The sequence below is a fragment of the Heteronotia binoei genome, chromosome 5, assembly GCF_032191835.1.
Source record: "Heteronotia binoei isolate CCM8104 ecotype False Entrance Well chromosome 5, APGP_CSIRO_Hbin_v1, whole genome shotgun sequence".
Lineage (NCBI taxonomy): Eukaryota > Metazoa > Chordata > Lepidosauria > Squamata > Gekkonidae > Heteronotia > Heteronotia binoei.
The window spans coordinates 168,082,541-168,109,275 of NC_083227.1; the positions used below are offsets into that span (position 1 = coordinate 168,082,541).

At 46.5% G+C, this 26,735-nt stretch overlaps 1 protein-coding gene across 1 annotated transcript in view; it reads right to left on the bottom strand.

Annotated features, from left to right (window-relative positions):
- Positions 1 to 26,735, bottom strand: part of LOC132573027 (C-type lectin domain family 17, member A-like) — a 41,050-nt gene that overhangs the window by 12,374 nt on the left and 1,941 nt on the right. Inside the window, exons 2-4 of the mRNA XM_060240695.1 lie at positions 5,945 to 5,995; positions 4,432 to 4,557; positions 256 to 381 (exon numbers count right to left, since the gene is read on the bottom strand). Coding sequence (XP_060096678.1) covers positions 256 to 381; positions 4,432 to 4,557; positions 5,945 to 5,995 — 303 coding nt within the window. The remainder of the gene's footprint in view (positions 1 to 255; positions 382 to 4,431; positions 4,558 to 5,944; positions 5,996 to 26,735) is intronic.

Genomic DNA, 26,735 nt, shown 5'->3' on the forward strand with positions numbered 1-26,735 from the left:
CTGCCTTCCCCAGGCTCTGTCCCCAAATATCCAGGCATTTCCCAGCCTGGACGTGGCTGCTGTACCCCACTCACCCTCTGCCAGTGGTCAGGAGGGGCCTGGCAGCCTTAAACTGGAGAAATATCTGAAGCTGAGAGACCAACCCCAGTGGCCATCCAGTACAAATTTCTCTGTAGCACTCTTACTGAAGCCTAATTTCCAAATCTCATATGAAACTAAGTCTTGTCTCAGTTTTACTGGTGGGGTTTCACTTACACTTCACCAAGAACAGGAAGATGAATGCAGCCAACATCGCAAAGCATACAACAATCATCCCATAAAGAATGAACATATGCATTCTTCTGCTGTCTTTCCCTTGGGGAGTCTGAGAGCTGGAATAAGCTGTGGAAGATAACAGGGGTGAAGAAGAAATCGTTCACTGTTAATGAAGACATGTCTTAGAATTAATTCACAAAGGAAATTCCCTTTTCGAATGAATAACAAGCCAAGCTTGGGTGCATCAGGAGGCCTCAAAGTCCGGCATGTGTGCACTCTCAAAGCAAGGCTCCTAGTTTCTATTTTGAGGCAAAGGGAAGATATGAGCGGTTTTATGCACTTTCTATCAACACCATTTGAAAAACAGGAACTAGCAAAAATAGCAAAGTCAAGGACAAGTGAAGCAAACCAAAGAATTCTTTTTCAGACCCCTGATCCACCATAAGTGCAAAGAAACCCACAAGTTTAGATCTTCTTATCCTTAAAAAAAAAAGTATATCTGAAGGTTGTAAGTTAAGGCCAAACTACACAAAATGAGAGAGTTCTGCAATCAGAATCTCTAGGTTTTTTTTTTTAATAAGCTAATAAGCAGCCCAACACACCTGCCTTGATGATTCAGGTACTGGGAAATAGAAAGGGATGAGAAGGGAGCATAAAAACTGCAAATAAATGAATGCCTTTCCTGGATTTAAACAGCCCCTCTGAAGCTCATCCCTCTGAGGACAGTGCTCCTCTCCAGTAACGTGTCCCTGATTTTTTAAAACAATCATGTAAACCTGATAATTAGGTTTTCAAAAATTAATGTGATAGATTCTAATCATGGAATTCTTATGTCCAGTGTAGCTAGTTTGGCTAAAATTAAACATATGGTGAGTTACAGAAAATATAACGAACACAGGCATACTTGATGCCAAACCTAGAAGGCATCCAGTAAAAATAAAACATCCAACAAATATCGATCTGTGTTGAACTTCCACAGTTACAGTGATGGTCTAAAGGTGAGGCCTTGCTGTGGCTCTTCCTTTCTAGAGGAATCCTTCTTTTTCAGATCCACATGCATGCTGGTAGAAGGCCAATTCTACCCTTGACCCAGCCACACTGGCTTGCTCCAGTTCTGCCTCTGATCATAAGAACATAAGAGAAGCCATGTTGGATCAGGCCAATGGCGCATCCAGTCCAACATTCTGTGTCACACAGTGGCCAAATACACACACACACACACACACACTGTGGCTAATAGCCACTGATGGACCTCTGCTCCATATTTTTATCTAACCCCCTCTTGAAGCTGGCTATGCTTGTAGCCGCCACCACCTCCTGTGGCAGTGAATTCCACATGTTAATCACCCTTTGGGTGAAGAAGTACTTCGATTTCGCTCACACCCCTCTCACGTTCATCTTCTCAGGATGGCTTCCTTCCAATTTCACACTATCTGCCCCAGGGCTGCAGCAAGCGTTGGCATTTTTGCACAGCAAACAGAAACTGGTTTTTAGCAGTTTCTGTTTGCTGCGCGAAAACACCAACGCTTGCTGCAGCCCCGGGGCAGATAGTGTGAAATTGGAAGGAAGCCGTCCTGAGAAGATGAACGTGAGAGTGGCGTAAGATCAGTGCGAAATTGGTCTCTGTTTCCCCCAGCCCATTCAAGCTGCCTTTTCCCCACACAAATCTCCAGTAAGTAATCCTTATAAGAAACAGGACCCTTTAGACTGAAATATGTTACTACTCCATTCAAGGCAAATCCAAACAAGAAGTCCATCTCTTAGGAAGTGGATTGTGTCGGGTATTTCTCTAGTAGGTAGCTTTTCCAACCAAGATTGGTTCCCACAATTCATTAAGGCTAACTCCAGCCATCTGTAGGGAATTAAGGGATTGGATAGAATTGGGGAGTGGATTTAAAGGAACAATATTATTACTAAGGAACAAGCAGAAGAGAAATTAGGAGCTAATATTAATTCGTATCAATACCGTCAAATTCAGAATATGGGCCACTCTCTTCAGAAGAAAGAAACCATTAGGTATGAATTGATGCCATTTGAGGTCCTGCTTAAAGAGGAGGGCATTGGCAAGAAAGGTTTGCTTTCTAAAATATAGAATTATTTAAATGACTCTCTTCATTCATATCTATCCACCCTCTTATATTAAACACTGGAATTTAATGCTACCTCAACGGCTGGAGGAAAGCGATTAGAAAATGATCTGGAACTCCCCTTCCATTAAGGCTAAAAGCACTGGTATCAACGCCAATTTTTAAAAATGTATTCATTTTGGTATTTAAACCCTGTCACGATGAGTAAAATCTCTAGAGTCTCAAATCCAGATCGTTGGAGGAATTGTAAAACTAAAGGCTCCCCATATCATATGTGGTGGGAATGTCCAACAGTGTCAAATTTTTGGAATAAAGTGGTAGAACAAATAAAACTTATATTCGATCTAACCATTCCAGTAGATTTTAAACTTCTTTTATTTGATATCTGGCCTGATAAATTGGCGAGTAAAGATCAGAAATCTTTAATCTCAACAATGCTGGCGATAGCTCGTATGACGATTGCTAAAAATTGGAAACCCCCATGATTGAAATGTAGTATGATAAGTTATGGGGCCAGTATGTAATGGGTAAGACAATGGATAACCCTTTCTTCGAAAATTATACTGTTTTGGCTATAGATTATGATTTGCTTTGGGCCCCAGTTTTGGAATTCTTTGGGAATATTTTCTTTTTGCCTAATAGAAGGAATTGTAGACTATCTCTTACTTCTTAAAACCTAGCCTATTATGTATTGTTTTTTGTAAATTGTTTGTTATATGCATCCAATGATCTAAATTAGATTCTTGTATGTTAGATTTTTGTGAGCCCCGTAGTGCAGAGTGGTAACTCTCTGCTCATGGCTTGAGTTCGATCCTGGAGGAAGCTGGGTTTAGGTAGCCGGCTCAAAGTTGACTCACTTTCCATCCTCCCGAGGTCGGTAAAATGAGTCCCCAGCTTGCTGGGGGGAAAGTGTAGATGACTGGGGAAGGCAATGGCAAACCACCCCGTAAAAAGTCTGCCGTGAAAACGTCGTGATGTGACGTCACTCCAGAGTCGGAAACGACTGGTGCTTGCACAAGGGACCACCTTTACCTTTACTTTATGTTAGATTTATATTTTTATTATGTATTTTCCCTATGCTCCCTTTGTATTGGATGAGATTCAATAAAATAAAATCTATTTTTTAAAAAAAAAAAAAGGAATAAGAGAAAGTAGCCTCTTGACGGGAACAGTTTTTAAACAAGTAAATATTTTTTACAGCATCTGTGATAATCCTGGTTACTCTAGAGACATCTGGAGAAGAAGATGAAGAAGATATTGGATTTATATCCCGCCCTCCACTCCGAAGAGTCTCAGAGCGGCTCACAATCTACTTTACCTTCCTCCCCACAACAGACACCTTGTGAGGTAGATGAAGATATTGGATTTATATCCCGCCCTCCACTCCGAAGAGTCTCAGAGCGGCTCACAATCTACTTTACCTTCCTCCCCACAACAGACACCTTGTGAGGTAGATGAAGATATTGGATTTATATCCCGCCCTCCACTCCGAAGAGTCTCAGAGCGGCTCACAATCTCCTTTACCTTCCTCCCCCACAACAGACACCCTGTGAGGTAGATGAAGATATTGGATTTATATCCCGCCCTCCACTCCGAAGAGTCTCAGAGCGGCTCACAATCTCCCTTATCTTCCTCCCCCACAACAGACACCCTGTGAGGTGGGCGGGGCTGGAGAGGGCTCTCCCAGCAGCTGCCCTTTCAAGGACAACCTCTGCCAGAGCTCTGGCTGACCCAAGGCCATTCCAGCAGGTGCAAGTGGAGGAGTGGGGAATCAAACCCGGTTCTCCCAGATAAGAGTCTGCACACGTAACCACTACACCAAACTGGCTCTCCTAAGGTCTGCACACATTTAATGTAGCAGGGAGCCTACCACAGTCCAGCTCACTGTTCACTTCATGTTCAGAGTAACCTAAGATTAAAAAGAACTATGCCATCTGCTCGACCCAACAGTGTGGCTCGCTTGAACACATTCACCCTACTGCCAAAATCAATGTGCCTATCCTAGATAGGCCAAGATTTACTGGCTGTAGGTGTGCACTGCACATGCTGTTTAGATTATATGCCCAACCCAACTTGATCACATCCATACCTTTCTGCATTTCCATGTTGTTTTTTTCTTTCTCTGACGATGACCACTGCTGTGTTTGAGGATCCATCTGAGTTATAGAGCCCGTGTCATCATACTCTCCCTTGTCTCCGAAACTACTTAGTGAATCTAAATAGAAGAAAAGAATTAACCCCCGCTGCAGTTACTGGAAGTGAGCTGCACATATTTATGAACCATTATAACATTTTAATCATCTTCTTCTGAGTCAAACTAATTTGCAGCACATCAGATATTACTCCATTGTGTTCAAGTGTCAGCAAAGCTGGCTTTTTATTTCCGGTTGGTGAAGACCACTCATGGATGTACCACACAGCAAGTCTGAGGATTTTCCACCTCTATGGCCTTGGCTCTTCTGACTCAAGGACTGGCCCTCAAACTGAGGGGTAAGAAGCCTCTTAGTCCACCCCAAAAGGCTGCCACACAGGGTTCAGAAGCCGTGCTCCAGAATCCCATGAATTCTGAGTTTTGGACATGTCAACAATAGCTCCTGTTCTGCTAGGATCTGCCTTTTGTTAACACAAATGTGTGTTAGGCAGTATCTTTCTTTCTTTCCAGTTTGACCTATGGGAAGTAACGGAAGCTAAGCTTCCAGAATACTGCAAAATGACCCCTAAATATGGCTGGTCTCTACAAGAGCCACACAAGCTATGGCAAAGTTGTAAGAAACATGTGCAATGAAGATTTATGATTTCAGTGATTTTTCCTGGTTGGTCTTTAAAATGATGGAATTGTAATGTTGAAACTGATCTTTATTGTTTACACAGTTAACCATGTTGTAACATCATGTTTAATTGTTCAGGAGAACTTTTCTAAACAGGTAATAGGGATACATATAGGAGCCCCATGACGCAGGGTGGTAAAGCTGCAGTACTGCAGTCAGAGCTCTCTGCTCACGACCTGAGTTCGATCCCAGCAGAAGCTGGGTTCAGGTAGCCGGCTCAAGGCTGACTCAGCCTTCCATCCTTCCAAGGTTGGTAAAATGAGTACCCAGCTTGCTGGGTAGGAAGTGTAGATGACTGGGGATGGCAATGGCAAGCCACCCCATAAAAAGTCTGCCATGAAAACGTTGTGATGCAACATCACCCCAGAGTTGGAAACAACTGGTGCTTGCACAGGGGACTACCTTTTTAATAGGGATACACTGTAACAAAATGGTTCTGAAAGATAGCTGAGTAAAGGGTTGGTCTGTATAGTGCATACTGTGTGTTGCTGTAAGCAGAATCCTATGTAAATTTTGCATCATTTAACATACTATGTTAATACCTATACTTCACTTCAGTTCTGTTTTCAGGTTTCTTGTTGGTTCCAGATTTCTATTAAACAAATCCTATTGGATTGTTTTATTGGATGTCCCATCCTGTTAGTATTGATGTTCTCTGTGTAATCCATTTTGGAGTTCCATTGAGAAAGGTAGATTATAAATAATGTAAATAAATATGTAAATAAAATTGTGCATGAGTCAGAGAAACAGAAGGAATTAACCATACTAACTCACCTATGTCTGAAGGAAGGGGGGGTGCTGATGGACCGGCAAATATGTAAATCCCTGTAGACACAAAGAAACAAAACAAAGCTCTTAGGGAATTGACATTTTTGCAGATGTTGGCCCAGGAATAGCAATACCATGAAGGAAGAAAATCAGTGAAGGTGGGAGAAAATGCATTGCGATGCTCCCTCTCAGAATCCTCCAGAATCATAGGCAGCCCCACTGTACGTAGCACTGAGATTTTGGCATGCCTGTTTGGGCACATGAACGCCCCCCCCCCCCGCTCCCAGGCTCACTTGTCAAGCAATCACAACTAGGCTGTCATCTGATATATGTATTACATAAGTCATTGGACAGGCAGCTGACACACAGTTGCTTGGTAAAAGAGCTTCCGCAAGCATTTCTGTTCTGCAAAAGGCAGATGGGGAATTTACCCAGCTTGGCCCACGTCCCAAGTTAATGAGAAGTTCACACCTCTGGGCTTCTTCCACTAACCCTCATAGACATAAGAAGGTTTCATGGCTTTCCATCACCAGAAGCTTGTGTAGATATGCCAGCATATTCTTTCTGGAAACTAAAGCATCTCCGTTTGACTCTTCAAAAGCTCTTATGCAAATAAAGAACTATGTTTTTCTTTTGTTCCTTAAGAACATGAGGCATGCTGGATCACACCAGTGAACCATCTAGCCCAGCATCTTCTCTCACATAGCGGGCAACCAGTTCCTCTGGAGAGCCAACAGAGGCCGAGGCCTTCTCTTGATGTTGCCTCTAGAGGCTGACTGCCTCTGGACTTGGAGGTTCCTTTATGCACCATGGCTAATAGCCACTGATGACAGCCAGTTTGGGTGAGAGTGAGTGAGAGCCAGTCTGGCGTAGTGAGAGCCAGTTTGGTGTAGTGGTTAAGTGTGTGGATGCTTATCTGGGAGAACTGGGTTTGATTCCCCACTCCTCCACTTGCACCTGCTGGAATGGCCTTGGGTTAGCCATAGCTCTCACAGGAGTTGTCCTTGAAAGGGCAGCTGCTGTGAGAGCCCTCTCAGCCCCACCCACCTCACAGGGTGTCTGTTGTGGGGGGAGAGGGCATAGGACAGGGGTGGCCAACGGTAGCTCTCCAGATGTTTTTTTGCCTACAACTCCCATCAGCCCCAGCCAGCATGGCCAATGGCTGAGGCTGATGGGAGCCGTAGGCAAAAACCATCTGGAGAGCTACCATTGGCCACCCCTGACATAGGAGATTGTAAGCTGCTCTGAGTCTCTGATTCAGGGAGAAGGGCGGGGTATAAATCTGCAATTCTTCTTTTTCTGATAGACTTATCCTCCATTAATCTATCTAATCCCCTTTTAAAACTGTCTATGCTTGTTGCCATCACTACATCCTCTGGCAGTCAACTCCTTGTTAAGTGTGTACCCAGTTTAGGCTCCTAAGTGAGGCAGAATGATCATAAGATACTAGTATCATAACAGGAAAAAACCAAAACACTTTAACTGCAATTAAAGCCACTGATTACAAAAATGAAATAAACTATTGTGAGAAAGAACCTAAGAACATAAGAGAAGCCATGTTGGATCAGGCCAACGGCCCATCCAGTCCAACGCTCTGTGTCACATAAGAACATAAGAGAAGCCATGTTGGATCAGGCCAATGGCCCATCCAGTCCAACACTCGGTGTCACATAACAACATAAGAGAAGCCCTGTTGGATCAGGCCAATGGCCCATCCAGTCCAGCACTCTGTGTCACACAGTGGCAAAAAATTTTATATACACACACACACTGTGGCTAATAGCCATTGATGGACCTCTGCTCCATATTTTTATCTAAACCCCTCTTGAAGGTGGCTATGCTTGTGGCCGCCACCACCCCCTGTGGCAGTGAATTCCACAGGTTAATCACCCTTTGGGTGAAGAAGTACCTCCTTTTATCCGTTCTAACCCGACTGCTCAGCAATTTCATCGAATGCCCACGAGTTCTCATATTGTGAGAAAGGGAGAAAAGGACTTCTTTCTCTGCCTTCTCCATCCCATGCATTATCTTGTAAACCTCTAAAGAAAATGTAAAGGAAATGTCTAACAGTGAATTGGCAAAGGATAAAGGGGGATAAATAGTGATAAAGTCTCCGCACTGATGCCTTGTTCCACCTCTGCTTCCGAACAGGAACCTCGTTCAATGCACTTGATGTCTTTCACACAGTTATCTGCCTGAAGTTCAGTGCTTTCTGGGATGGGTTCCCTCCCCCTGCTTCCACATTGCATTCATGCACCTCCACTGTAGGGTTGCCAGCCTCCAGGTAGAACATGGAGATATCTCAAAATTACAACTGATCTCCAGACTTCACAGAACAGTTCCCCTGGAGAAAATGGCTGCTTTGGAGGGTGAACTGCTCCACTCCTTATATCTCCAGGGATTTCCTAACCTGGATCTTTATCTGCCCCTCTGACTTCAGCTTTCCATCACCTCCCACCTCCCTGCTACCTCCATACAGGAAAAGGACAGTCTTTCTCCACAGTGGTGGGAGGACAAAGACGCTTACATCAATCTCCTCTCCCCCCACCCTTTGATCTGCACCACAACCCTGCAAGGTAGGTGAGGCTGGAAGTGTGTGACTGGCCAGCTTCCATAGCAAGAACCTGGATCCGGCAGACCCCGCTCTGAAGACCCCTAATTCCGATGTCCTCCTCAAACTCCACCACAGAATCTTCAGGGGTTTCCCACCAACCTCGAACCAGTAGCCCTACTTAGGACTGGCTCCAATGAGTTCTCCCTCACAGGCCTTTAGTGATACCTTTCAAAACAACACTCTCTCTCTCTGATAATGTTAACTTCAGTCTCTCTCTATCTCCCACTTTCCCTCCCTATCTGTCTCCACAGGGTCTTGCTAAATATGCAGCAATGTAATTTCATCAGCAAGGGCATGCCTTCCTGAGTGAAGACACAATTATCATCAAACAACCAGCTGAGCTTGATTACCTTTGACTAACCTTGCCTGAATGTCTCCTAGCCTACCAGCCTGTCTCAGGATGGGTAAAGCTTCTGGTGATGGAAAGCCCTACCAAACATTTTGTCTACACTCCATGGCTGCAATCACCTTTCTGGGAAGACCCCCACCAACTCAGTTAGAGCCAGGAAATCCATAGATTCTCATTCTGGACTCACCATGAATTCCAGGGCCTTACAATTATTTCTTTGATACTATTTCATCTGTCTCCCATAAATATCACTGCTCTGTCAGCCAAGAGTGTGCAGTCTCATCCTCTCCACTTGTGCATAGGCTGGTAATTCTGCTTTTCTTTCTTTAGTAGTTTGGGACATTTCCTTGCCATATAAAAGTGTCCCTCCACTATCTTACCTTCTTATTTTTTCTTTGAGACCTTAAGTGCTGCCTAAAGCCCTTGCTCTCAACTCATGGATCATCAAAAGAGACAATCTGTACTCGGCCCAACACAATTAGACTGAGTGTCAAGCATGCGGGTTCAATGACGAGTCGAAGTCGATACAAAGACTACGTTTATTGATAGACCGATACTTTCTGTGTAACAGATTCTTGAGAGTAATGCTGCATATACATTGATACAATACTTTTAAGGCTTACTTCAAAAGGATTCCAAAGGGTGGGGGTGCGGGGTAGCTCTCACACATAAACTATCATAAATGTCTACATTCTCACAGTGTTATCAGGACTCTGTCCTTGCTCTCCCCAGATGTGTCGCACTCCCTACCAGGAATGTATGGGAAGGTGCTGATTACTTCTTCTCAAGTTAGTTTCATTTCTCACTGCTTCTACTTTTTAGGCAATAAAGCCAGAAGGGGGGAGGGAAAGAATAACAAAGCTAGCAAAGCTGGGTCCTCCATGATACTTCACAGACCAGTGTTAGGAAGGACCCTAAAACAATCAATTATCAATGGAATTTCACCATGCTTGACAGAGGTCACGTAAGCTCCTTCTCTCTGCTCATTCCTTTTTTCTTAAAAACTCTCCCCTCCCCTTTTAAAAATCCCTCTCTCCCCCTCTTCTTTTTCCAGCTGTTCTTAGGAGCTGTTCTCTAATTTATGTTGTAAGCCACCCTGAGCCCACATATGGAAAAGGGCGGGGTACAGATTAAATAAATAAAATTCAGCCAGAGGCTTGACTCTCTTTCACTTTTGCTTTCTCCCCTAATTCTTCATATGCATGTCCTTCTGAACACAATAATTTTGCTGTTTTTATGCTTGAATACCTTTTCAATTCCTGTACCCCTATATTTCCCTAAATAAACTCAAAACTTTACTTCGAACGGTTATATGATGGTTACTGGTAGCCTATTAGAAGCACTTTGAGCTGCATGCTATCCAAGTAAAACCCTTAAACCACACATTCTGCCCAATCCTGTAGCCTGGAAATTTTTGGTTAGGGGTACTTGCCTCCAACATGTCATGGTGACAACTGGCTGTGTGGAAGAGGCAGGCACAGCAGAATGGCAATGGGTCACGTGACAGCAGTGTCATGTGTCATCAGGCTCCTCCCCCACTGCCCTGGCACAGGTGCAGTGAGGATACCCTGGCACAGGCACCCTGCCTGCCTGCCTCTTCACTGCCTGAGTTCACTCAAGCTTGCCCAATGCCCTGCCCACCTGCCTTCTCCATGGGACCTTCTCCCTCCATGAGAGAGGAGAAGGAGAGCCAAGTGGGCAAGGTGCGAAGCTTCCCTGCTCTCCTACTCCCCTGCCTTTTCTGCAGGACCTTCTTGTTCTGCAAGAGAGAAGGAGGACTTGGTGGACAGGAGAAGTGAATGAATGTGGCACTCCCCTCCCTCTCCCCATCCTAGTCTGCACAAGATGACTGCCAGCTTCCTGCCCCCTCCCAGCCAACAAGAAGGTGCAGCATGAGAAAAATACCTAGTAAGGCGGGCTCTTAGCCCACCAACATTCAAACTTACAGTTACACAGAAGATTTGGGGGATTGGGGGCATTACCCTCAGGGCCAGACTAAGGCCCTGGTTCCCCAGATGTGACAAGTTTGTTCCACTACCTAAGCCCTCCTTTAAAGAAATACTTCAATTCCATCTCCATTTTGTATTTAGATTGATGCACTGGGGTAGTGGTCCAGAAGGCTATTGCCCAAATATTTGAAGTTATGTGTTGGGGGTGGGGAGGTGAGCAGAGACCTCTGGCCCAAATGGTGGAAGTCAAGTTGATTTTGGTGCCCTGGGACCTGGTTTAGAGAAAAAGAAATGGAGGAGAAGGGGATATTTCTGTCCTCAGCCTTTTAAAACATCTCTGTACATCTCTGTGTATCTCTATATGGAGCAGGAGAGGAGATAAAGCTAATTCCCTAAATATGGAAAGCAGAGTGATTCTTCTGTCCTGGACCCTACTTCAACCAAACAAATCCTCCCATATTTTCAAGCCCAGATATCTGAGAAGCCAGTATGTACTCTGGATTCTGAGATGCAGTTGGAGCTTCATACTGAGTCTCCAGTAAGTGAGTGGTATTGTTGTTAGAGTACTGGTCCGAGACTGGGAAGATCAGAGTTCTAATCTTCACTTAACCATGAAGCTCACTATGGGATTTTGGGACAGTCCTACACTCTCACCCTAATCTACCTCCCAGGGTGGTTGTCAAGGAAAGAAAAGAGGAGGAAGTATTTCTTTTCATACACAAATGAAATATTTACTATAATTGTCTCAGTAAAGGAGTTTGTGACATCTTTCCTTTGTTGTTACCAAGTCCTCTTATTTTTTAGTGAGGTCCAGAGTATTAGGAGTGAAAAAAGATTTCTAAAACCACACGATTAATTGATTAATTGTTGATGGCACATGTTTTTTAGAAACGTAAATGATTTTGTATTGAAATAATTTAATATAGATGACTAAATATGGAACTGGGCCAAGTTCAGCCCCCTCCCCCCTCCCCCCCCCCAGGAAATTGAAATTTCTGCGCTCCTTCTTCCATGCATTCTCTTGACGGATGTATGAGCTGCTTTCTCAAGGAAGGGGTTCCATGTTGCTGTAAAATGCACTGAACTATATTCAGGTGACTTCATAGCTCGTCTTTTCTTTCCTTCCCTAAAAATGGTATTGATATCTTTCAAAAATGTAACAACTCAAACAATATTAGCCCAACTACACACCCTAACACAACTCACCCTGATGATACTCAGTTCTTTCTTCAAAAGACATTTTTAAATTTCTTGGATAAAAACACAACCTGGTCAATTACATCATTGCCCCTTGTTTCCAGGACAGATTGTTTCAGCTTGGTTACCAGCTCTGGGTTTCAGAGATACCTGGAGATTTGAGGGTGAAGCCTGGGAGAGTGGGGTTTAGGGAGGGGGGGGACCTCAGTAAGGCATAATGCCATTTGGTCTACCAAAGCAGCCATTTTCTCCAGAAGTGGAATAAATTTTTTTTTTAAATGAAGTGACTTATGCAGTCTGGAGATCAGTTGAAATTCCAGGAGATCACCAGACCCCACCTGGAAGCTGGCAACCCTAGTTTCAGCTGCCAAACCCATCATACTAGAAACCCATCTAACCATTTCAATAACTATTCACTGCCCTCTCTTCCTGCCACCTCTTCTTTGCACAATACCTGAATCCCATCCCCAGTTCCCCACCTTCGGCTTAATCACAACCACCACACTCCTCTCTCCCAACAACACTTACCAGCTGCATGTATGGAACTCGGAACTGAAGGGGAAATGGATGGGTGGCTGGCAGACAGCTGAGCTCTGCTGATCTTTCTGAGTTGGGATAACGCTCAGAGCCAGAGCCACCCCTGAGGGAGGGTCTTCAGCAGGGCCCAAGCCAAGTGGGGAAGTACAGGGGTTGGAGTTCTAGGGAAACAGGAACTAGGCGACTGAAACAAAAGTAAACAAACGGAAGGACTCTGCCTTGAAGAAGCAAGCTGCTTCTGACCTTCTGACCCTTCCCAATGAAGTACTTCTTGCTGTCAAGATCGACTAATGACGACTTAAGACTGGGGGATCATGGCCTAAGCAATAGGCCCTGTTAAAATCATAATGGATCCACTGCTGCTGATGTTTTACCTTAGTTGCTTCCCTTCCCCCCTTTTCTTATTTTGATTTGTAACTGGTGTAAAGGAACTAGTCGGCGCCTTCTCGGGGCCTGAGGTGGGAGGAAACCTTGCATAACAATTCAAGGGCATTTGCTAGCTATCACCTGAGAAAGTATCTAGGAGTTGTGTGTGAATGTTTCCTCCTGTAACCGCCCCCCCCCCATGGGAATGTTTTGAAGTGTACCTTAAAACCCATGTATCAATGTATTGGCTTCATTCTTAGCAAGCTAGAGGCTTGCGCCAGAGTACCGGTTATCAATAAATGAAGTCTTAGTATCAACTTTGACTCATTCTTGAATCCGTCGACTTGACACCTGCTCTTATTTAAAGGCACACACACACTTTTTAAAACAGAACCTATTTGCGGGTTTCTAAAGCTGCCAGAGATCTACAGGTAAGTAGTGGCTGTGGGGGGCGGGGCTTCCCCAACCCCCACCCCGCTGGCCAGCTGGCTAGGGGTGGGGGGGAAGCCTGTAAAACCAGGGGATCCCCCGCTGGAACCTTGGGATTGGGAAGCCTACAAGCTGGAGTTTGGAAAATGAAGTGTTACTGTTCTCTCGCTAGTAATGGTTTCAGATGCAGACTAGTCAGGATGCAAAAACTCCTTAGATTCCTCACATCAAATACAATATTTCAATGAATTAAGAGTTTGTGGGAAGAATACCTTCTTCCCCCCACCTGTCTCCACACAGATGCCCATGTACACAGCCTTTGGCCCCAACAGATTCTGAAGATCTATTACTGTCCCTTTTCCTCTCTTTTGAAATCTTTTCCCCACTCCTCCCAAAGTGTTTTCCTCTTTCTCCCAAAGATTTCTCAGGAGAAGCTATTCAAGTTTCCTCTGTACATTGTTCTTACCATCCCCAGATCTGCACAGAGAAAATGAGCACAGAGAAGATGTACATTTCCCTGAAGGTTTATATCAATATATATTTATATATTTAAAGATTCAGCCATTTAGTTCTGATTTGGAAAACTGAGGCTGATTCCGCATTTGGCGTTTGCCCTCCTTTCGCTCCGGGGTTGTTCCATGCGGGCCAGATTTCCCAATTCCGCAATAGAGGATTTTCCCCGGATTCAATTCCCAATCTGTTCCATGTTTTCTGATTCCGCATTACTGCTGCTCCTGGAGTTTCCCCCTCCCTCATACGTTTCCCTTTTTTTTACACGCATGCGTGTTTGCGTTACAACGTAACGTCTTTGTTTGCATTACAACGTAATGCCAGAGAAATAATACTAGCAAAGTCACGTGTTTTCCTTTCGCCCTGCCATTGGCAGGTTACACCCCATGAAATCTGAGTCGGCGATCCACCGTTTTTATCCACACACGCTGAATGTTAAACACACAGTTTTCCGTTAAAACCTATAACAAATTACAAGCAGACGCATGAAAGGGTGGTGGTGGGGGAGAAATATACAGAGGGGTTAAGGGAGAAAGTTTCCTCAACCTATCAAAAATATAAAGCTGTAAACATAATCAAATTTCTGCTCCCGTTTGAGGCCATGGGGGGGATCAATAAAGGTGGCAATCACGCATGTTTAAAGTAGTTCATGCAACATCGCTTTTTATTTAGTTGCGTTGCAACGATCTTATTTGGAAAAAAATATATCAGTCAGGATTGATTTTTTCCAGAGGGGGAAGAAAGTAATCACAATGCAATGGCACATTATCAAATTCACATGGAATATAGTGAAGAAGGGTGGTGGGCTCAAGTAAGTGATGCATTTGGAAAAAAGAAAATAGCGTTACATCGTTATATTGTTTTCGCGTTGTAACACGAAACGAGTTGTTTTTTTTTAAAAAATGATCCATTTCAGGAAAATATTGCATAATTTTCAAAGGGAGTAAAATTGCGGAAGTATGACGAAATAACTGGGTGGAATCATGGGCGTGGAGTTATGTGGGTGTGTTCTACTGATGCTAGAAGTTTGACAGCGCATTGGCGCGAGTTCCGCACATAAAATTCCGAGCCTCAGAACCGCAGCAAAAAAAAGATCTGGTATTTTGCTGATCTCCTTAATCCAGGGCGGCACCACTTCGGAGGCGGGTCAAACTGCCGCCCCGGGTCAAAATGTGCGGAAACCAACATCTGCCCTGGGGAAAACACAGCGTCGGAGCCGGAGCAAAGGCTAATGCGGAATCACCCTGAATGACCTTTTTTAAATACACAGAGGCAACTTGCAGTGACCCTCACTGAAGAGATGAACCCTTTTCAAGGTGTGGGTAAGGTTCAAGGATACAGCTGTTCCCAGGGGTGGAATTCTAGCAGGAGCTCCTTTGCATATTAAGCCACACACCCCTGATGTAGCCAATTCTCCAAGAGCTTACAAAAAAGAGCCTTGTAAGCTCTTGGAGGATTGGCTACATCAGGGAGTGTGGCCTAATATGCAAAGGAGCTCCTGCTAGAATTCCACTCCTGGCTGTTACCATGTTCTGTTCCTATCTATCCCCCACCCCCTGTGTATGCTGAAAGACTACAGAGAAGAACTATGAATGGTATGGATAGAAGGAAGCCACTCACCTGGGATAGATGTTTTGATGGGTGTCTTGTAGTGAAAACAATGATAGCAAAGGTAACTATTGCATCTGCAGCTAATGAGCATAAATGTAGGAAATAGAATTTGCACTTCTATTTGTCTTGCTCTGCAACTTTGTTTTGCAATCTTCCTACCCTGTCCAATAGTTCTTCCCTTCCTTAAATAAAATTCTTTTATTTGCTGTTATGGAACATGACATTTTATGTGGGTGGGGATGATGCAGGAGCCCGGGGGACAGCCTTGAAATGGTTTCCCTCCTTCCTCCAGGGTCGGAGAGAGAGTGGTGCTAGGAGAGAGGATATTGCCCTGAAACCCCTTGGTCCTTTTTACACATCATACATTTTAACCATCTCTGTGTGATTCACATTAATTGTTTCTAAGTATAAACAGTCCTACCGCTCCATCCTGAGAGCCCCCAGATGCAGCATGGCTACACTGCAGAGGCACTGTCTGTCAGTTCCCTATGGACATTCTGCACCCCTGTCGTTTTTTCCCCATGGGAAAAACAGCATACACCTCTCCACAAGGCCTGGATTGCATAGCGTGTACACTGGAGTCCCTATCAAATCTTACCAACACCACCTATCAGGGAGCGCACCTGATAATACACGTGGGTGCCATACACAGGCAGAGCCAACCACCATCTGCCAAAGTGATTAAGGTCCCCTTACATCATGCTGCCCCCACCAGTAGAGGTGGAGCGTTAGAAGACAGGGTGGAATGACCTGGCAACACAGCAACCGCAACAGAGGCCTGTAGTGCAAGAAGACTCAGTGCTCTCCAGGGTGTCCCACAGATTTGTGCTTGAGAACATAAAACATACCGTCAACAAAGTATTTTGCTTTAATTATATTGTGAAAACCACACGACTTAACAACAGAACGATGATATACTCAACATGGGGTTGCAAAAAAACGCCATACAGAACTGCCAGCACCACTTCTAGTTTGATGTTTCCCTGCCTCCTCCCCACAAAGCTGCAGATACCAGCAATGCTGTGGGGAAGTCCGTGACTCTGCCTCCTTCCGTGGCAGCATAACCATTTCCTCCCCAGGCAACCCCCCAGCCTGCTCTCTGTGTGAGCTGTACAGAGTAGCGAGTGAGTGAGCAGGAAGCAAGGCTCATCTGCCCAACAATAATCACACAGGGACGCAACTGTGATAGTGTTTTATTGATGGCATTGGATCAATGGGATTGCTCACCCCCTTATGCCATGTACCAGTGCAAGCTGCACAAAGAGGTTTGAGCCATCCCCATTACAGCATGTGTGGAAGAGGAATGGCCATGGTGCTAGATGGCTGTCTGAGTCAGCAGGATGGTCTGAATCAGATGAGACAGCAGCTCCATGGAGGAGTGGTGGGATTCATGCTGGCTGGGGCAGCCTGACTGTATCTTAGTGGGTACTGGGTTCTTCCAGATCTCCTCTCTGCCCGACTTTCATCTGCACAAGATGCCAAACACAGACGTAGGAAGTAATCTGCCATGACTGGTAGAATCATGCCTGTGAGGCACTGGTGGGGTCGGTAGTACCATGGAGGTGATCCCCACTTGCTAGGCTTCCCCCTCCCTGGGTGCATGGAGTTGCCATCCTGCTGAAATTAACCCGTCCCCTGTGTGGACCTGCACTATAGTTGTATCCACTCCATCCACTGGGGCTGCTCCCGTAAGGCAATAGGTAGTTGGCTAGTCGTTCCATCAAGTACAGTTCCTTGTGTCCTCCAACTACAGAGGAGGAAACTATGGCAAGGGACCTTGCTGACTGCCAGCATCTAACCCAGCCTCCCCAGCCCACTCCCAGTGCCATAGTCAGCACTCCTAGGAACACATTCCTGGAAGTACATCCCTTTGCATGCTCTGGGTTGTAAACAGAGCTGACTTGGTTGACCTCATAGGTGCACTATGCTACCTTCAGCAGTGAGAGTCTGTATTGTTGAAAGGAACAGCAAGAAGAACAGCAAAGAGACTGCAAGGGGGCAGGAGGATGTGGTAGCAGATTTCTGGGCTGAGACTGGTGGAGTCCCATCCCTGCTCACCTGTTAGGGGTGCTGTACTCTTCCCTCCCCAGGACTTGCAAGGTTGCCCCTTAATGTGCATCTCTGGAGATGGGGTACCTGTAAGCATTCTGAAATGAAATGTGTTAGGCACATAGCAAGGATGTTTGTTGTTCCTCTTGGGTGTTTGTCCTAGGTGCTTGGTACCTCCTTTGTGTTAGAGAATTCTATTTGAAATTCTATTTCTTTATCTCAAACAGTGTGATGGATCACTGGATCAAATAATCATTGAGAGGCATTTAACATGAAAAAGCAAACACATATTTATTTCTACAGGGAAAGGGTACTGGGAGATAAAGCAACAAGGGGAGGGACGGTGGCTCAGTGGTAGAGCATCTGCTTGGGAAGCAGAAGGTCCCAGGTTCAATCCCTGGCATCTCCAAAAAAGGGTCCAGGCAAACAGGTGTGAAAAACCTCAGCCTGAGACCCTGGAGAGCCACTGCCAGTCTGAGAAGACAATACTGACTTTGATGGACCGAGGGTCTGATTCAGTATAAGGCAGCTTCATATGTCATATATGTCCAACAAACAGTAAAGAACACATTGAAAAACACATGCTTAATGGAGACTACTTCCTCTTTCTTCTTGACCTCTCTGCCTGAACAAAGGAAGTCACCTGACTAACTGACCAAACAGACAAAACAGGTTTGCCCGCTTCTAGACCTTGATTGACAGCAGTCAGTATCTTCTTCCTAGGTCATGCAGACAATAGGGAATCAGGCACAGTGTTAATCCTATAATGACTGGAACTTTAGAAGATTGCAAAGGACATAAAGAACAGATATATATTTCCAACACTTTGAGCATGTCAAGGATCTCACAGAGTTTCATGCCTTCTGCTCTGTTGTCTAAGCTACATGGCCTCTTGGCTGGAGATTACGTTGTACTGGGGGCAGGGTGTGGTGATTGGATGTGGGGTAGTTTTATGCCTAACCACTTGGAGGAGGTAGGGTTGCCAAGTCCAATTCAAGAAATATCTGGGGACTTTGGGGGCGGAGCCAGGAGAATTTGGGGGTGGAGCCAGGAGACATTACGGGTGGAGCCAAGATCAAGGCTGTGACAAGCATTATTGAACTCCAAAGGGAGTTCTGGCCATCACATTTAAAGGGACAGCACACCTTTTCAATGCCTTCCTTCCATAGGAAATAATGAAGGATAAGGGCACCTTCTTTTGGGGCTCATAGAATTGGACCCCCTGGTCCAATCCTTTTGAAACTTGGGGGGTATTTTGGGGAGAGGAACTAGATGCTGCACTGAAAAATTGGTGCCTCTGCCCCAAAAAACAGCTCCCCCAGAGCCCCAGATACCTGCGGATCAATTCTCCATGATTTTCTATGGGAATAAATCTCCATAGGGAATAACAGAGTTCCCAGCAGACATTCCCCTCCCCTCCCCCCGCTTTCTGACGACCCTGAAGCGGGGGGAGGGTCTCCAAACCGGGGGATCCCCTGCCCCCACCTGGGGATTGGCAACCCCAGGAGGAGGACGTTTGACTGCATTTGTAGTCAGATACTTGGGCTACTCTGGGACTTGACCCAGCTGTGCAGGGGTGCTTTTTCTTTCCCATTACACGGGTGCCTGTGGCCTACGCCATAGTTCTTTTTAAAATATATCTATATAATGAACTATTTATTATGGTCAAAGATCAACACAGGTAAATATATGACAAGAAATGTTACCTAAAATGTTACATAGAAGTTGAATCCGGCGAAGACTGAGGTCCTTTGCGTGGGCCGCGGCGGACCGGGAGGGGAGACTACTTTACCGGCCTTTGACGGTGTGCCACTGGTACCGGTGCGCAAAGTCAAGAGCCTGGGGGTGCTACTGGAGTCCTCCCTATCAATGGAGGCCCAAGTAGCTGCCACTGCTAGATCCGCCTTCTTCTATCTCAAGAGGGCGAGGCAGTTGGCCCCCTTCCTGGAACGCACCGACCTGGCAACTGTGATCCACGCAACGGTCACTTCGAGGTTAGACTACTGCAATGCCCTCTACATGGGGCTGCCCTTGTACCGAACACGGAGACTCCAGGTAGTCCAGAACGCGGCGGCCAGGCTGCTGGAGGGACTACCACGGTGGGAGCCTGCACGGCCTGGGCTGCGCAATCTGCACTGGCTGCCGGTTGTCTACCGTGTTCGCTATAAGGTGCTGGTCATTACCTTTAAAGCCCTATATGGCCGAGGACCTGCCTACCTAAAGGACCGCCTCTCCCCATATGTACCCCGGAGAGCACTGAGGTCTGGTTCTCAGAACTTATTAACAATCCCTGGGCCAAGAGAAGTTAGGTTGAAGGCCACTAGGGAGCAGGCCTTCTCGGTGATAGCCCCTCGCTGGTGGAACGATCTCCCAGAGATGGTGCGAGCCCTGCGGGACCTGAACCAATTCCGCAGGGCTTGCAAAACATTTCTTTTTCAGTTAGCATTTGAGTCACCATGTGGCAACTAAGACGGAACCTGATTAATGAATGAATAGACACTCAGCCATCTTAAATACATCATTTTAGCACCTATTTTTATATCTTATATGTTTATATGTTTTTATGTATTTTAAATAATTTATTGTAATTAATGTTTAAGTTGTTATGTTTTATGAATCACGGGACTCCCATGTCTATTATTGTTTAATGTGAATCATGAGACTCCCGTGTCTGTTAGCCGCCCTGAGCCCGCCTAGCGGGGAGGGCGGGATATAAAAATAAAATATTATTATTATTATTATTATTATTATTACAATAAAAATAATTGAATTTATACAGAGCTATGATAGACTCTAGCAACTGCGCAGTATCTGGTGGCTATGCCATAGTTGTTGATGCACTAATTGGCTGCTTGAGAGGGGCATTTCAAATCTCAAGAGGCTGAGGGAGATAACTAACACCCACCATGCCCCAGGGCAGTGCCCTTTTTCCATCAGCTGCTTTCTGTGCCTGTGCAGTGTGGACACATCTTTGCCAGCGTGAATCCAGTACATGCTGCTGTAAACTGGGGATCCAGCTGTGAGACATTTAGTGGCTCCCTAAGCACTTTCAGCTCCAGGACTCAGGACTGCGCTGCTAATATATTAGCCTTCTCATGTTTAAAAGATGTGCAAGACTGGGTTGCCAGCCTCCAGGCGGGGCCTGGAGATCTCCTGCTTTTACAACTGATCTCCAACTGGCAGAGATCAGCTCCCCTGGAAAAAATGGTTGCTTTGAAGATTAGACTCTATAGCAGGGGTGGCCAACAGTAGCTCTCCAGATGTTTTTGGCCATACTGGCTGGGGCTGATGGGAGTTGTAGGCAAAAACAGCTGGAGAGCTACGATTGGCCACCCCTGATCTATAGCATTGTACCATGCTGAAGCCCCTCCCCAAACCCTGCCCTCTCCTAGACCCGCCCTCCCACAGCCGTCCTGAGCCTGCTTGGCAGAGAGGGCGGGATATAAATCAAACAAAATAGATAAAAATAAATAAATTCACCCCCAAAGTCTCCAGGTATTTTACAGGACAGACCTGGCAGCCCTCATGCAAGGTCTAGACTAGACTAATTGGTGCTATATTGGTGTAGTGGTTAAGAGTGCGGACTCTTATCTGGGAGAACCAGGTTTGATTCCCCACTCCTCCCCTTGCACCTGCTGGAAGGGCCTTGGGTCAGCCATAGCTCTAATAGAGAGCCAGTTTGGTGTAGTGGTTAAGTGTGCACTCTTATCCGGTAGAACCGGGTTTGATTCCCCACTCCTCCACTTGCACCTGCTGGCATGGCCTTGGGTTAGCCATAGCTATGGCAGGAGCTGTCCTTGAAAGGGCAGCTGCTGTGAGAGCCCTCTCAGCCCACCCTCCCACCTCACAGGGTGTCTTTTGTGGGGGGAGGAAGGGAAAGGAGATTGTGGGCCGCTCTGAGACTCTGTCCTTGGAAGGGCAGCTCCTGTAAGAGCCCTCTCCAGCCCCACCCACCTCACAGGGTGTCTGTTGTTGGGGGAGAAAGGTAAAGGAGATTGTGAGCTGCTCTGAGACTCTGTCCTTGGAAGGGCAGCTGCTGTGAGAGCCCTCTCCAGCCCCACCCACCTCACAGGGTGTCTGTTGTGGGGGAGGAAGGGAAAGGAGATTGTGAGCCGCTCTGAGACTCTTCGGAGTGGAAGATGGGATATAAATCCAATATCTTCTTCTTCTTCCTTTCCAGAGCAGTACACAGTTCAGTGAAACTTTTTTCATAGACAATTCTCTTTGGTGAAGGGATCACCGGAAGTGTGTACTGTGCTTGTGATCAGTGTTCCCTCTAAGCAGAGTTAGCGTGAGCTAGCTCACAGATTTTTAGTCTCCAGCTCACACATTTTTGCCCTAGCTCAGGAAGAATGACCTCAGAGCACAATAATTTCTGCACTAGCTCACAACTTTAATGCTAGCAGCTCACAAAGTAGAATTTTTGCTCACAAGACTCTGCAGCTTAGAGGGAACATTGCTTGTGATATCTGTTTTCTCATCAGTTCAGAAAAAAAATGTTTAAGAGGGACAGCAGCAAGTCCAAGCTGCAATGAATCCCAAACCCCCAGAGTACTCAAGACTGGTTGTACCAAGCCTCTGCCTCCAGCCTTGAACCCAAATAGTTTAGAAACCCTGCATTTTCTCTGGCTTCTGTTTGCATTACGTTGCGTTGACTGGCCAACAAGACTGTTAGGTCTCTTTGCTTAAGTAAAAAGACCACCCAACCAGTGTTCCCTCTAAGCTGAGTTAGTGTGAGCTAGCTCAGTTTTTTTAGCTTCTGGCTCACACATTTTTTCTTTAGCTCAGGAAAAATGGCCTCAGAGCAAACTAATTTACGCAGTAGCCAAATTGCTCGGTCACAACTTTAATGCCAGCAGCTCACAAAGTAGAATTCTTGATCAAAAGACTCCACAGCTTAGAGGGTGTGTTGTACCCAGCTACAGATCTCTTCAACTGAGGGCTCAATTAGTCATAGGGTTGCCAGATCCAACTCAGAAAATACCTGGGACTTTGGGGATTGGAGCCAAGAGACTTTGGGGTAGAGCCAGGAGACTTTTCCATTCCCTAAAATAAATAAATAAAAATACAGCAGTACAGTTCCCCTGAATACAATCTTTATTTCCTCAGCCCTCAGCAGTTGGCTGCATTTTCACTAAATGAAAGTGAACACACCCACACTCTCTCACAAAGCAGCCAAAATAAATACAGTTTGCAAGCACACACTTTTGTGATCTCACTGGGGCAATTTACTCACAGGAGTTGCTAAATGTAACTATCTTCTGCATTTCCACCAACTTCTTCAGACTAGCACAGGAAAATAAAGGTTCTAGCTTACTCTTTACTATGCAAACGTCTTCTGAAAGGAATGTAAAACAAATGGAAGGACAGGGCTATCTTCCTTTCTCACAGACTCATAGGGAACAGCCATATGCTCTGCTGGCTGGCCCAGCCCCATTCAGCCTTGCTCCTACTGAGATTTAAAGGTGCACACAGCATCCAAGTTCCCAAGCTCCTTCTAAGCTTCCAAGCTTCTTCTAAGCATTCTGAGGTGGAAAGGCACATGGTGGCTGTTGGGGTGGGGCTTCCCCCCCACTGGCCAGCTGGCTGGAGGTTGGGAGGGTCCTGAAAAACCAGAGGATCCCACCTGAGGACTGGCAAGGCTAATTAGTCAAGATTATATATATATATAGTTGGATATGTGTTCCCCCAACCTGGCTGTTATACTACCAGCCACATATTGCACTGCAAGAAACTCATGCATGCAGGGCCCTGATTTTGGTTGGAACCACTGTGCAGGTAGAGAAAGGGCTTTGACTTTACCCACTGTGCCATTTTCCTGACCTGAAATGGCCCCAGGAGGTTTTATTTGTCTCTTTTAATGCATCATACGCATATCACATTTATCTTGAAAACATTATATTGGCTGCTGAGTTGTTTTCAAGTTTAATTCAAGGTGTTGGTTCATATTTTTTAGCTTGGGGACTTCGTTCTCATTGGACTATCTCTCTTTGTGGTAACTCCAGTCCTTAAATGAGTCCTTTATTTTTATTCCCTCATGTTTGCTGTAATAAACTACCACTACTTGCTCCTACATTGAGGGAATGGCCTTCTTGAAATAGTCAGGAAGGCCCTCACTCTTTAAATTTTCAGAAAACTATGCAAAACAGTATTCTTTACAAGGCTTAGAGACAGTAGGTCTCTGATTTTGGATACTGACTGCTTTTGTATATTAATGGTGGGTTGTTTTTAGATATCATTAGACCTCCATGGGCTTAAACGTTGGGTCTTTAATTGAGGAAAGACAGACTAACAGTGCAATTCTGAGGGGGGCCCTGAAAGTGCTTTGGGAGCAAACTAACCACTACGCTGGTGGAAATGGGATTTGTGCCGCTCTAACTCCCTCCCCACCAGTGCAAATGGGAGTTGCACCGCTCTACACACGCCTCAGTGTACGCCTGCCCATGGCTGCCATTGGGGCACCACAGCGCCTAGGCAGCGGCAGAACTCGGGCACACGCCACTACTCCGGCGTACGAGGGGGCAGTCCCAGGAACGTGGCCACTGCTAGTTGGCTTCCTAAGACCTTTCAGTCTGAGAATGCCCCCCACAAGAGGCACAAAGTTATGATGATGGGAATGCAGGCATATCCCATAGAGATCCATGGATCCTGAAAACAAAGTTTGCTGCTGCTCCCAGCGCAGCCTCGAAACCCCTTTGAGAGGCGACTAAATGGCATACCAATCCCCACATGCCCTTCAGAGGACAAGCCCCCTCTGCAGCACCCTATCACAGCCTCCCCTACAAAGCCTTCCGTCTTGGCCCACACAACCCTTTAGGTAGGGCAGGACACACTGAACGGAACTCTGTCAGGGAGCTCTCTGATGTGCGGACTTAGAGCGAGGGCTGGGGCACCTTGAGGGTGGACACTGCACAGCAAAGCTGCTTAGATAGTATAGGGCAAGCTCTTTGACTTGCGAGGAGGAGAGTGATGTCTCTCCCTTGGGGCTAACCGCTCTCGTTTCCAGGTCTCAACAGGTATCCGGCCTCAGCGTACGAGCACGGTCCCCCATGGCTGGGTAAGTGCGACTGTGCACCCCCAATTTTTTCCTCCTCCCCTCGCTTGCGGCTGGATGGTGTGACAGCATCTTCGGCACTTGGACCAGGCAGCGGGCTCAGGCAGGGGGTGGCTGCCATCCCCCGCTGCTGCTGGCCCCCTTCCCTTGGTCTGTCCTCTGCCTCGTTCCCACCCCTATCAGGGCAGGGGGTGGGTCTGGCAGCTGATCTGATGCTTGTGGGGAGGTGGGGCAGAGGCTGTCCCTTTAAGAGAGTCCTCGGCTGAAACACCATCCCCTGCTCCAGCTGCCCCTCCTGCAGGTGCTCTTGGTCTCTGTCTCTGTTTTGCAGGTGGGAATTCAACACAGAGGCTTCCATGTGTGGCACTCCAACACCCTCCCCCCTCGCTTGGTAAGCTGTTTTTGCCTGCTGCTTTGAGTGGATCCCCGCCCCTGGTGAGACTGTCTAAATTGTACCTGGGATACCATTGCACTCGGTTCCATCACAATAAAGTCTGAGCTGTGCTTTACTTTGTCTCTCCTGCTTGGCGTCTGCTGAACATTCCCTGTGCCCCTCCCCCTCCCCTATGCCACTTTGTCCGTGGGCTCCCCGAAGGAATGTCTTGGAGGGTGGGCTTGCTTGTTTCTTGGGGAGGGGGATAAACTATGAGCCACCTCCACAAGAGGCTGGACAGGGGAGCCAGAGCGTCTTTTCCCCCTTCATCCCATAGCACACATCGGGGGGGGGGCAATGCAATGGGCAGCTGGTTGGTGCCTAGCACTCTGTGTCCTGATGCCACCAGGGGAGGGGTTCCCCTCAAGTATTGGGGGGTGTCAGGTTGAGACTCTGTGTCCCTGCCGGGGAGGGCTTCTCTGTAGGATATGGTGGCATGCCGGAACTCTGCCTACTCATTCCAATACACTCATTTTGCCTGGTTCCCCTGATTGCAGACTCCTGCACTATGTTTTTCCTGGTTGTTTCTGGCTCGCAGGGAAGGCACAAGACTCCCCTCGCCCACTTGCCATTGGCATGAGTCTAACAGTGGGTGGGTGCAGACACAGGAATGGCCAATCGTGCAGCTCCGCCCTTCCCTCCCCCCCGCCCCACCTCAGCAACGAGCCAGACTTCTCCCGTACATGCGCGCATGCCCAGCCTTACTCCTGTCTTCTCCCTGTGTTGGTGGTACTTCTCTCCTTTGCCTATGACCATCTCCCCATGATTGGCTCAGTTCTCTGTCAGGAGGCGGGGTGAGAAAGGCGATCAGCCTCTCCGGGGCTGCATCTTCCCACCCCTGACTGTCATCTGCCATGCGCCTGCAGCAGCACTGGCCAATCCAAGGGGCCTGGGCTGGCCCTTCACTCCTGCTGAGTCCACACTCCAGCAGAGTTGCCATGGTGACGGTCTGACATGCGGCGATCTATGCTTCTTTTCTCCCCCCGCCCCTACGCTGGAGCATGCCAAAGCCCATAGGGAGTTGACGAGCGGCGCCTTAGTTCTGCCATGGCCAGGCGCCGCGGTTCTCAGGATTAAGCTGCCCAATGTTATAAATATGAATGTATCAGGTCCCAGCTTAATTTCATTTGAATGCTCTCAAATAACTAAAGCTTTAGGGGAAATGGCAAATTTTTGGTGGCCATTTCAATATTTCTCTTTGGGAAGACATGAATCAAACATTTTACAATGTCGAGGCTGTGTGCACTATAGACTAATATGGTGATATTCTGGAAGTCAAAGTTGTTTACCTTGACTTCCAGAAAGCTTTTGATAAAGTTCCTCATCAAAGGCTCCTTAGAAAGCTTGAGAGTCATGGAGTAAAAGGACAGGTCCTCTTGTGGATCAAAAACTGGCTAATTAATAGGAAACAGAGAGTGAGTATAAATGGGCAGTCTTCGCAGTGGAGGACGGTAAGCAGTGGGGTGCCGCAGGGCTCAGTACTGGGTCCCATGCTCTTTAACTTGTTCATAAATGATTTGGAGTTGGGAGTAAGCAGTGAAGTGGCCAAGTTTGCAGATGACACTAAATTGTTCAGGGTGGTGAGAAACAGAGAGGATTGTGAGGCACTCCAAAGGGATCTGTTGAGACTGGGTGAGTGGGCGTCAACGTGACAGATGAGGTTCAATGTGGCCAAGTGCAAAGTAATGCACAATGGGGC